At 37.5% G+C, this 12,122-nt stretch overlaps 1 protein-coding gene across 4 annotated transcripts in view; it reads right to left on the bottom strand.

Moving 5' to 3' along the window:
- Positions 1–12,122, bottom strand: part of SLC7A6 (solute carrier family 7 member 6) — a 29,555-nt gene that overhangs the window by 3,779 nt on the left and 13,654 nt on the right. For 2 of the 4 annotated variants that reach the window (XM_014880788.2, XM_088171897.1), the window contains exons 5-6: positions 10,988–11,111; positions 1,000–1,103 (exon numbers count right to left, since the gene is read on the bottom strand). In XM_014880788.2, the coding sequence (XP_014736274.1) occupies positions 1,000–1,103; positions 10,988–11,111 (228 nt within the window). Of the gene's footprint in view, positions 1–999; positions 1,104–5,063; positions 5,161–10,987; positions 11,112–12,122 lie in introns of all 4 variants that reach the window. The other 2 variants (XM_088171898.1, XM_088171899.1) reach the window with 2 other exon arrangements.

Raw genomic sequence — 12,122 nt, forward strand, 5'->3', positions numbered from 1 at the left:
AGTAGAACACATGTTGAGATCACGGGCAAGAGAGAATATATTACAGAAAATCAAAGAATAACACCAGTCAAAATAAATATTTACAACACTGAATTTCTGCCCTTTAAACTGGAACTTGGATTCAACCCTTCTCATAAAGATGTACTGTAAAACACCCATTGAAAAATAGATAAGCTCTTAGAAACATGCTGTTAACAGCCATTTTTTAAAAAATCATCCTACTTGTAAAATAGACAACATCTATAGTAACTGAAACAAATTTCTATTGTTTCACAAAATTCTAAGAGCCATTATTGAAGACATTCCAGCTTAGGGAAGAATAGTTTTCAATGCTGACCAGAAGGGATTCCCATGTCCCTAAAATAATGGGATCACTCAACTACACGCTCAAAAAACAAACACACACAATTTTATTATCTACTGTTCTATATTGACTGCTTCACCAAATGATTATATTTCTTCTCAACAGAGGCATTGCAAATTCATTCAATGGACAGGAAGAATATTAAAATGCCTGAATAAATCTATTTAAAACTTTTGCTAGTTACATCAACAATCCTTGCTAAAAGAAAAGGTTCTACACAACATCCTAAGGTTTCTGATTGCAGCTTCATAGCAGTAGCAAGTTTTTCCAAGTGCAGAGTTTTAAAACATTGATTTTAAAAGGTCAGTAAGTTTTAGATAAATACATTTGAAAATACAAACTTGCTAGAATTATGCAAACAATTAGAAGGCCTGAGGACTCACCACACAGACAAAATTAATTTGATCTTATAATTATGCTCTGCATTCACTCAGAAATGCTTTGGGGAAACAAGGCAGTGTTAAGGGTGTATCTACACACACACACAGAGGTTTATTCAGATCAGTTGTTCTATTGTGGCTATTCATTATAGGTTCAATTTTAAAAGTATTTTTGCCTCTCTCATAATAGATCAGAAATAGTAACATGTAAAAAGATTTACGAATATTTGTCAAACTGAAGGAGATATGCACTACCTTGATGATGCTAGAATTGAAGCATTAAGTCCACCAAAACAAGAAAAGGCTACAGCAATGGGAATTGTCCAGCTGAATATACCAAATACTCGGTCAGCAAATGTCTGATGAAAGGGAAAAGAAAAGGAAACATGAAAATATCTGCAAAAAAAAAAAATGTGTAAAACAATGACACCAGAGCTTTTGTAATATGCTTGGATGGAAAAATAGTAACATAGTAAGGACAGTTCATAATGCAACACAAAGAATCACACAGCTTTCTTATTTATTTATGAATTCTAAATAAGCACAAACTTCTTTAGCCAAGCATCTGAAGTCACATTTTCTGCTCACAGAAATAAGGCTCACAAAGGAAAACAAAATGTTTTGAGAATTTTCTTCTCAATCCTAATATATTTTATTACTTAACTGACCTACAGAATACAAGTGAACATTTTTGGATTACTAAAAATATTACCTAACCAAAGAGGGAAGTGTCATATTGCAGTGAATAACTACAGCCAACATCACACCTACTGTTCACAGATACTATTCTAACAATCTATTTTGTTTTCCTTTTTTTGCAGTTTCCCAAGCAATATCTTTCGTTTAGCTCCACTGGCAGAGTCCCTGGGCTCTATTCTCACAGCTGGGCAAATGAAAGAACAAGTTATCAGCTTCTCAATAGTTGATGTTGCTAGACAATACTGCAGGAAACTGTGGTGATTGTCCATGGTAGAGCTCTGAAACCAAGAAGTCAGGAACATCAAAATTTCACAGCAAGTGGTAAGAGCCACTGATTGCCAGCAATCTTGGATCTAAAACAAAAATGGCTAATTTGCAATATACTGTCCTAGTCTATTCTGTTCAATCTCCTGGACGGAGAAAAAAGGGAGACGGACATAGAGTATCAGATAACACATCTGAAACATGAGGAAATGTAATTCATGCAGACTGACAGGTATTCTACCTCCCATCTTGGTCGGAGCATTGTACATATCTGCACATTAGCATCAAGTTAGGCACAAATTCCCTCACGCTGACTTCAGAGGACATGGGTGGAAGCCTTCCTACCCATCCCAATTCCACCCACACAGAACTAAACCTCTCCTATGATTTCTTTCACAGAAGCAAACCAACAGTCATGGTAGCAAAAAAATCATGTCTACATTAGACAGCATGAAGTCACTATTTAAGGAAACAGAAAGGTACAGTCTCATGTATAAGCAGTGTTCCAACAAAGATCTGAACACTTCATACCTTAGCAAGCAGCAGTAATCTAAAGCTTTTATGAACCTTTCTCTAAATCACTTTCTTATCTCTCTCTTGCTTTATACATTTCAAGATCCTCAGAAATAAAAAGCATAGATAGTAATTCAGCTTTCTGCAGGTTTGTCTATTATAAAAATTTTCTTCAGTTTTTAGTATTTTAGTATTTTTAAACACCTTGCCCTTCACCTCCCCTTCAATGCACTGGTCTTCATCATAACACTTATGAGCTAAGGAGCTCCATCAAAGGTGATAAACACTCAGAACTGGCCTTTATCTGTACCATATGAAGTTATCTCTATTTAAAAGTGGTCAAATTTTGATGTAATTACTTCAGGAACCAGATCATCAATAGCAGTGCATTAGGATCTGTTTTCTTAGTATTTTCATAGGTCAAAAAAGCCTAAGAGACTTAATATAGTTGGTTTGGGTTTTTTTTGTTACATGACTGTTTGATTTTCATGAGAAAAAACCCTGTATATAAGATCAATCTTTAAGCCTCAAGAATGCTGAGAAATTCATAAACCAAGGTTTGGCCAGCCAGTTTCCTGTTCTTTTGTCTGCATTGAAAAAGTGCTTTGTCCAGAACATTATCCAGGTTTTGGGTGAGAATCCAACTCTGCTGTGTACCATCATTTACATTAAAATGCAGAATGTTCCATCCTTTTGTGTAATTTAGTCGAGCCTCAAAGGCAGACAGGATTTCCTGCTGCCAAAGGACAATGCAAAATCTCCACTTCAATGGAACCTTCCCTAAAGGCTCAAAGTCAATGCACCAGCTGTGTCACCCTGCTTCTCAGAAAGGCACCTCACTTCCCGAGCACTTTTAGTTTATCCATCTTAGCACAGCTCCCCTCAAAATGGAGTTTCAACACAGGGATGGAAAAATGCACACAGATTCCTACAGATATTATAAAAAATAACATGAGAAAAGAATAAAAGAACTAGTCCACGTACGTATTCTATTTCATGCTGAAATCAGAACATCAGTTTAGTATTAGACCATTCCATAAGAAATGTGTTCTGTATACCAAGGATTACATTTTCAGCCAACTGAATCTGCAACTAATAATTCACATGACTGTATATAAAAGATTTCTGCTGCTCAAGCCTAATTAATTCCTAGAAACCAAAGATCTTCTCTCAGATCCTTATTGCACCTAAATGCAGCTCTGAGAAACCCAGTCCCCTGAAGCAGGATGTAATTCATTATAATCCAGTCAATTAATTAAGACAACTCCTCCAGAACAAGAATGAGGACAAGACGAAAATTCTAATAAGCAATTATTATAATATCTTAAAGGAATATTTAAACCTGAACTGCTGATTTCTGAAGCCAAACAGTAAGTGAAATTGCCAGCACAAAACTCCTGGAGGATTTTTTGGTTTAATATAGAAAGTTAAGATACAGAACAAGATGTTAGAGAATTAAAATGTTTAGTAAAATTGCCTAAAGGATAAGCATTTAGATAAATAGTATTAACAACTGAAGCTAAAGAAGAGAGAAAAAAATCTATGAATGTAATCTTACGCTGAAGGATGCAAATTAGCTAATACATAATTTGGAGAATTCTTTCCCCCCAAAGATGTTATTTACAAGCATTTTCCATTTCCTTTTGAAACATCTGGTAATGGGCCAGTGTGAATGGCAGGTGCAGGACTAACTCAAAGGCTATTTGCATCCTGTAACCTATATCCAATTGTTCTAGGATATGCTAATAACTGTTTCACACATCTTGGAAAACAACAATCGTTCATATGAACAGTAAAACCCACAAATTATATACAGATCAAAATGCTACAGATTCAATGTATTCTGGATGCAGACTACGTTCTACCTCAACTTTTAGGCTTTAATCCAGCTCAAAGCCTAAATAAGTGATTTCTCTAGAGCTGTAAAGGTCAGACTCTTCAAAAGAGAGAGTAATGAATGTAGTGACAGTCTCTAACAAACACTGTCATTTCCAATGTACTTTCTAATGTTGTAGTTGGGATTCCTGACAGAGCAAAGGGTGGAGAAACTTCAAGAGCTAAACTTGCAGTGAGGCAATGCAAAAGATTATTTTAATTGAGAATCATTTAAAAAAAGTTCAGTTGGGTTTGCCAAGTAGATCTGCCTGCAAAATGATTTTTCAGCAAAACAAAGTTGAAGGGTACCTAAAGTTTGGTTAATCTATCTATTGATATGAACCAGCTTAACATGAACATAAAGACCCACCTACCTTTAGGCAGGTGTTTTCTGACAGGGTTTCACCTTCATTTATAACAAAAATCAGCCAAGTTCAGTACTATTACTCAGACACTTGAGTATAAATTTACAAATCCTTCAGTACCCTCCTTTCAACAGATGCCAAGAAATGTCTTCTCTAAAGCTCAGCTACAGTCTCTTGTGAACAAAGATCTCCACAGTGTTTTTTGCTAAAAGAGTTACTGAAGTCTAAGTAAAAGCAGCCACATTTAACATTCACTGCATGCATATCAGAGGATTATTTTGAGTAAGAAGGCAGGGCAGAGAAAAGTACAACCAGAAATCAAGTTATCAAGCACACACAATGAGTGCGCTGCACCAAGAAGGGAAGGGGGGAGGGAAAAGTAGAAGAGTTAGTGGCACCTTTCTGCTAAAACCACAATTGTACAGTCGTGGATCCTCCACAATGAGCCAGGCCTGGGCTCTGAGCCGAGCTTCTCACCAATTCTACTTTAACTACCACTACTTCTGGGCGTTGTGAAGTGTATTTACAAAAACAAATGAGCTGGCAATGGAGGAAAGAATGGAGCATTCACAAAGGTATGCGGAGGATGACAGAGGAGCCTACCTGGAGGCAGCTATAAGCAGAAACATTTAGTCCACCATAACAGGAGAAAGCCACCACTATGGGGATGGATATCATCTCAGGATTCTTCTGAGAAAGTCTAAAGAGCAAGAAGGATTAAGAGATTAAATTGTCATCTCTGCTATAGTCTGAGAAGTCCTGTAGTCCGGACTTGAATTATAACTGCTTCTAACAGCTTGGAAACAGAGAATTCAGAGAATTGCTGATGTAACACTTGCAATTACAGATAAAGTTCTTTTATGCCCTCCCATCCATCGAATATGTAAGGTATACATAGATACATGCACACTGTAGGACATGCACCTGGAATTGTTCTCTTTAGTTCTGATTTTTTTTTTCAAACCATCATCAGGGAATAATGATGAAGAAAGAGGCCTTCCAGCCATGCACTTCTCAGCTGAACTGCCCTTATTTCATCATGACTAAAATGTTACATTACTCCCAGAAGAATGGTCAAAAAACTGAGTTACTGTTTTGTTTCAAGGCATGAATGACTGATTAAACTACATTTTATTTTTGTCTTGGGTTAGTTTGATCTCATGATCATCAGCTGGTAAATTGTGAATGGTTTGCAAGAACACTTTTTTGTCCTTTTAAAGGTCCAAACAACAGCTCTGTACAAACAGGTTGAACTAAAAGCAGCAGAAATTCAAGCATCAAGAGCTGCCACAACAAAGTACACAGGCTACTGCCTCACACTCAGTAGTTCAGGCACATTGATGAGTAGCAAGACTCACATTCATATTACAAATCACAAGATGAGAACTGTTTCATTCATCACACTTAGCTGCACACGAGAAGTGCATTTAGAAGCACACAGGAAATGTCAGACTACTCTGAGAGCATATGGAGCCACAAGCACATGTGAGGCTGGGAAAGCACCAAACAGTATTGACTGGAGGGACAAATGGAGAAATGCAAAGAGAATGTAGCCTAACATGAATAAGAAACTTATACCAAAAAAGTAACCAAAGATTATGAGGTGCTTCTATTAGGAAAGTTTAAAAAGCATCTCCGGAGCCGCTTCATGTAACTCTTTCCAAGATCTTATTGTCCAGGAGCTTTTCCAGACCAAATTCTATTAACATTCTTACCCTGAAAATCACACAGAGCAGTAAGGGGATATAAATATGTATATATACATATATATATATATGTATGAGTGATATGACTGGTATTTTGGAAACACAACTAATTCTGCTTCGACATTTCTCTTGAGGTGAAGTATAATATATTCACACATTACAGGAAGATCTGGCAGTCAGAACTACAGTGTGTTTTCTTAATTTTGAGCTTCTGAGGACTCTAAGGTGCTATTGCCTAACAGAAACAAACTCTTGATTTATGGCAATCAGGAAGCTGCACATGCGAAAAAAAAAAGCACCTGAGCAGAAGTTTTCTCCCACTGCCATAGATTACATTGTCAGGATACTGTATGACATCTCTCCCCACTGACCAAATCAGATTTAATGTCACATATATCAAAAGAAAGGAAAGAGTGCACATCAACCAAACCCAGAAAACTGTAAAGGTGCAAAAGAAAACAATTTAAATGTGTCTTCTGTAATTCTAGTTTCAGTTACCATGCAGTTGATCAATTCTACTCAGACATAATTCTCTCGTATTATTGGCAACGCCTTTGCTGGGAGAAAAAGGTACCAATGCAGTAAAAGGTCCAGCATAAAATTTCCACTTCACTTTTAGGTCACTGAATACAATCTTATGGCAAGAGAACCAGCACTACTCTGCTGCATTAATATAATGCATCCCTATTTGCATGTAAGATGTCTCTTCTGTACAGCCCACATTAAAATTTCCAATGTCAGCTTCAACAATTAAACAGTTCCATTTATATTTTCATGGAGGTGCTGAAGATATTTAATCTAAACCTTCTCAGGTGTTTATCCTCTTCTTAGTATCTCTCATAGCTAGCTGTAGAACAAGAGTTCAGTGTTTGTCAAGTCCCTGACCCATCTCATACTGAAAATATAATATAGATAGCATTCTCTAGTTCAGCTCAGCTTTTCAGCTTGGACTCCAAAGCCAGAGAATTTCCGTGTAGCTGGCATCGGGAGTGTTGCATTGGCAGCGAATTACAGCCAGCTCCAAGAAAGAAGGCAAATAACCTAGTGAACAACTCTCATTCTAAAAGTAACTGCCTGCCCCTAATGAAGAGCTCTCCAGTTGTAAGGTATGGAATGTGCTCTTCATCCAAAGAAACCTTACTGGGAAGTGCCCATGGAAGCAAAGAAGAGGAACACAACAATGATGGCTAAGGACAAGCAGATTTTCCTCTTCAGAAAAGAAGCCAGTGAAGCCAATGAAAGAAGAGAATTAGTACCCAAAAGGTCTAAGAAGAACTAAAAAACTTCTGTCTGAATTCAGTTAGAAAAAAGATACTCAACATTTATTCAACTATACACCAAAGAAGAATAAAACAGCTAAAACACACAGCCTCCCACATTGCAGTTCATTGAGGGAGCATGGCAAAGCAAAGCAAGCCTGCTCTAGAATACGAGAGCACCAGGGTGAACTGACTGATCCACACTGCACTCACGAGATGATATTCAAAGATGTAACTGAAGTCATCCTCTTTATCCCCAGTTTACTGACAAAGTTTTACAGCTCCAAGAAAGATGACAGCTGGCTATGCAGGACAACCCTTTGCTTCAACCAGTTTTAGTTCTTCCAAGTAAAAGAAGTAAGCTGCCAAATACCAGCTATTGTAGAACTCAATCAAGACTCACAGATATGACCAAACAGGAAGCAAGTAACAAGCTGTGCACTAGCAGCCAGTACATTTCCTGTCACGAGACAAAACAACCCAGAAAGTGCTTATGGAGAAAGTGGACACTTTCACAAACAAAAAACACAATAGCAGTCACAGATAACAAAAAAAGGGTTGTTCAGTGACAGGAAAAGATGAGATAAAATGTCTGCTCTTCTTTATTTGTGTTTGGGCTACAGAGTAATTTTCATGTGCATAAAACTTAATAGCAAAGGTTGTGATGGCTTGCATAAGGAGGTAAAACAGAAGTCAACTGTGAAACTCTGACAGGAATCATTGAAAAAGTGAGTGATTTGACATGAGCAACCATCTGAAGAGCATCTGCAGAACTTTTAAGCTAACTGCTGGCTGTATCACTTAAATTTCTTCAACAAAAAAGCTTTAAAAGATCAGTTTCTTAGCCCCAACACTGGGACTATACCACATGAAGCCAGTGATATAAAAGAAGGACACTTTATCTTCTTTTTTCCCACATAATCCCTTGGTATGATTTCTTTTGCCTCACAGCCACCAAGAAAAAGACCACACAAGATGATGTAGAAAGACATACTCATACTTCTTTTACTCAGAACTTTTAGTCCATTCGGGAACTGGAAATAGCTTCATCCCATCTCTTCACTGAAAAGGAGAAAGCTACTTCATTCTTCCCAAAATAGCAACAAGGAGGATGAAATGTAACTGCTGCTTGACTACACCAGAGACTCTAAAATGAAGAAATATTACTGCCATGTTTCTTTAAAAATTCATTAATGTAATTTTCAGCCTACACCAACTTTCACCAAGTATAAAGGGCACTAAGTAATCTATATCTTGTATCACATGTAGAATATCTGAACAGATGAAAGTTGCTCATTTTCAGATTTTTTAATAGCTTAATTCTCACCTCCTTTCTTTCATTCATCCACTGAATAAAATGCCCTAAGTCTTCTTAAAGAGTCCACTGAGGATAAAACTCTCTTCCACCACCCAGAGAAATTTCACCATCACGATTTTTACATTTTTGTGTTATAGGAGGCTTTTCAAACACAGCCATTAGCTCTTCCCCTCCTCTCCCCCCAGTTAAGTATTTGAATTTGAACTGCAAGTGCACTTTTGAAGCAATTCTCCAAATTACTGCCACTTACTGCTTTTAGGTTCACATAGTTTAGCTTCAGCACTAAAAGGAGCTCCCCTTTCAGAACAGGCTAAATTAGAAGATGAACTACATGAGCACACATGCTACACTCCCCTGCTGCAACCCAACCTCACTTTGCACATAGTGCAATGTACATGTCATGCACATATCAGGTCCTCAGTGTCAACTCCTCCATTCAAGACATCCTTCCAGAGGACCCCACACTTTGCTAATGTCTTAGCAGATCAAGTTTAAAGCTGGTTTCATTAAACTGGGCAATTGTTTATATCAGTGAGAAGGAATCTTCACGTGTTAAATATTAAATTTCAGCTGCACTTTTACCTCACCATTCTAAAAGAGATGAAAGTAGCAATCAGAAGAGCATTGTTTGCCAGCTGATGAGACATCTCAGTAAAAATGCCTTTAGATAGAGCCTTAGTTTGGCTTTTAAATTCAAGTATTTGCCAAACCTGAGATAGCGTGAAAAATTAAATGTTTAGATTTCCAGAAATCTGTAACATTCTTGAAGTTCCATTAAAATTAGCCCAACAAATAAAACATCTAAAATAACTTTAGAACTCACAAACATACTTTTTCATTCATATTGGTCACTCAGCATATCTGTATGCAATTAGATTGACTAAGGACTTTACATAATTTTTAAGTCTTCATTTTTTCTCCTTAATCTTCAGATACATCCCATAGCAGAGAGGAAAATCTGATCTGTCCAGTTCTTAGTATGACAGTTTCATGTAAAGCTGCACAGCATGTATATATACATAAATGTATACATGGACTCAAAGATAAATATATACTCACTCGTGGTAAAAAAACAATCTCAAAGAACAACTCAATGAAGCATACAAAAAATCACAAAAATTTAGGCCCGGGCTTCACATGTGCAGTAAGGTTCGTGCATTCCATCTCCCTTCCTTTATGTGGGCACCAATGCTGCTGCAGTGCTGCCACTTGCTGCGTTCAGGAAGATGAGGTGGGCGGGCCCCCAGGGAATCCCTCCCTCAGTCTGCCACGGTGGGTCACTTTTCCTGATCCCATTCAGCATCCAGCTGTACAAACCTCTGTGAGGAGAAGGGCCAGGAGCAGTAGAGCAGGCACAGAATGTTCTTAGTGGATAGGTTGGATTTCATTCATTTTTTTAGTGGATAGACAGGAATTTCATTCCTGTCAAAGGAGCCTATTTTCCAAATTTTTTTAGGGAAAACCTTGTGTTGCTTTACAGAAATCAGGACAGACAGTGGACTGTGATTTTAGTGGCTTTTAGATTTGTCTGGATTAAGTAACTCCTCGAGGCCTGACCCTTCGCCCGCTGGGAGATGCAAAGGCATCTGAAGTGAGTACATGACCGAGCTCTGAGGGGAATTCTTCACAGGTACCATGTTTGCACTGATTCCTTCTGTCTGAGTGCACAAACGTGCACATATGCAATAAGAAATCTGGGAGAAATACTGCTTTCTTAGATGTTTAAGTACCTTAGATATCTCAGTATGTTAAGCCTGTAAGTAAGGTTAAGTTATAAGCTAAGTTAAATGCTGCTAAGTGTTGTTCTTTTGTTAAATTGCTGAATCCGACCTAGAAGCAGTAAATTAGGCTAAGTGCTGCTAAGTACTATTCAACTGTTAAATCGTTAACGTTAAGTTAAAGCTGAAGCTTGAGGTGTAAGTTAAGTTAAAGTACTGTTATGTCTGAGTGCTGTTAAGCTTCAGGGCTGCATTCCTTACCATCCTTTCTTCAAACTCACACATTCACACACACAGGCACCTGGATAGTTCTCGGTTCATTTGTTTTGATTGCTGGATTGTATTTGGTTTTGTTGTCGCTTGTTTCTCCTTGGTGTGCCTTAACTATCCCGTAAGTAATAGAGTGAATCTTGCCAATAAACTTAGTGTGCTGATGCTCAATACTGAATCTGGTTTTTGCTCATACCCTTACCAATGATATTTTAAGCTATCTCAAACACTCGTTTGTAATACTTGGTCAACTTACCACTGCAACAGCATCACTAGAGAGAACAGCCTGAGCATCCAGCACCGTATAGTAAGCTATATTGGTCATAATATAGATAATAGTCACAATTGGCATAGACACTGCAATAGCCAGGGGCAAGTTCCTGTAAGACAAAAAAAAAAACAAACCAAAACTCCAAAACCCACAACTGATTAAAAAGAAAAATTCCATTAGTCAACAGATTAAAGTTATTTATTTGTATCATTTACAATAGATGTAAAAGTAATGAAGCCAGCATAAAGATTTCAAAAAAAGGTATCTCTGGAATCAGAGTTTGGTTTCTTTTGTAACTAGAAATTCTAATACAGAACACTGGGGAAAAAAACCTGATTGTTATAGTAATGTAAAATCTAAATTATGTGTAAAAAAGGATTCTCTGCAGCTGCTCCTCAAATTCTCTAACTTCAAGGTTTCCAGATCTGTAGTAACAGCCTTCAAACTTATATGCTTTAAATTATTTCCTAATGTCCATGTTAATTACCACAATTAGAACCCAAAGAGGCAGAGCTCTGAGGTACTGCACTTTGTCCCTGGGGAATGAGACCGTCCTTACAGCACTTACTTCAGGAACTGATGCAGGGAGATTTATTAAACCAAACCCCTGTTCTTCTCATGTGCACTCACCACTGCAGAGAACAAACGGCTGCACAACAGAGATACAGATCTAAAACTGCTGAACAGCTTTGAGCTCCAGCATGTATCTTACTAGCAAACACAAGTCTAGAAAGCTACACAAAAAAAAAGGCAAGAGTAACAGGAAAACACTGCTAACCCTGAGATGTGAGCAGATAAGTTAACTGTGAGATAAACTCACAGCCCTGAGTGTGCAGCTCCACAGACAGAAACTACAGAGCAGAAACAGATTTTTAATGTTAGGTTTTGGCTTTTCTCAGCCTTATTCTTTCCTCAAACCTCACAGGAATATTCAAACGTTTCAAAACGGGAAGCAGAACTGAGAGTGTTACTCTCACATTTGCCCAGTTTGAAATCAAACACAGCAGGGTGACATTGATGTGCATTTGCCATGAACGTTGTTTTCAATAACAACAAGAATAAAACCTTCAAAAAAACAAAACTCTAAAGCATAAAAATTATCAGTGTGACTAAAACTTTG

This window comes from Sturnus vulgaris, chromosome 12 (assembly GCF_052056855.1).
Source record: "Sturnus vulgaris isolate bStuVul1 chromosome 12, bStuVul1.hap1, whole genome shotgun sequence".
Classification (NCBI taxonomy): domain Eukaryota; kingdom Metazoa; phylum Chordata; class Aves; order Passeriformes; family Sturnidae; genus Sturnus; species Sturnus vulgaris.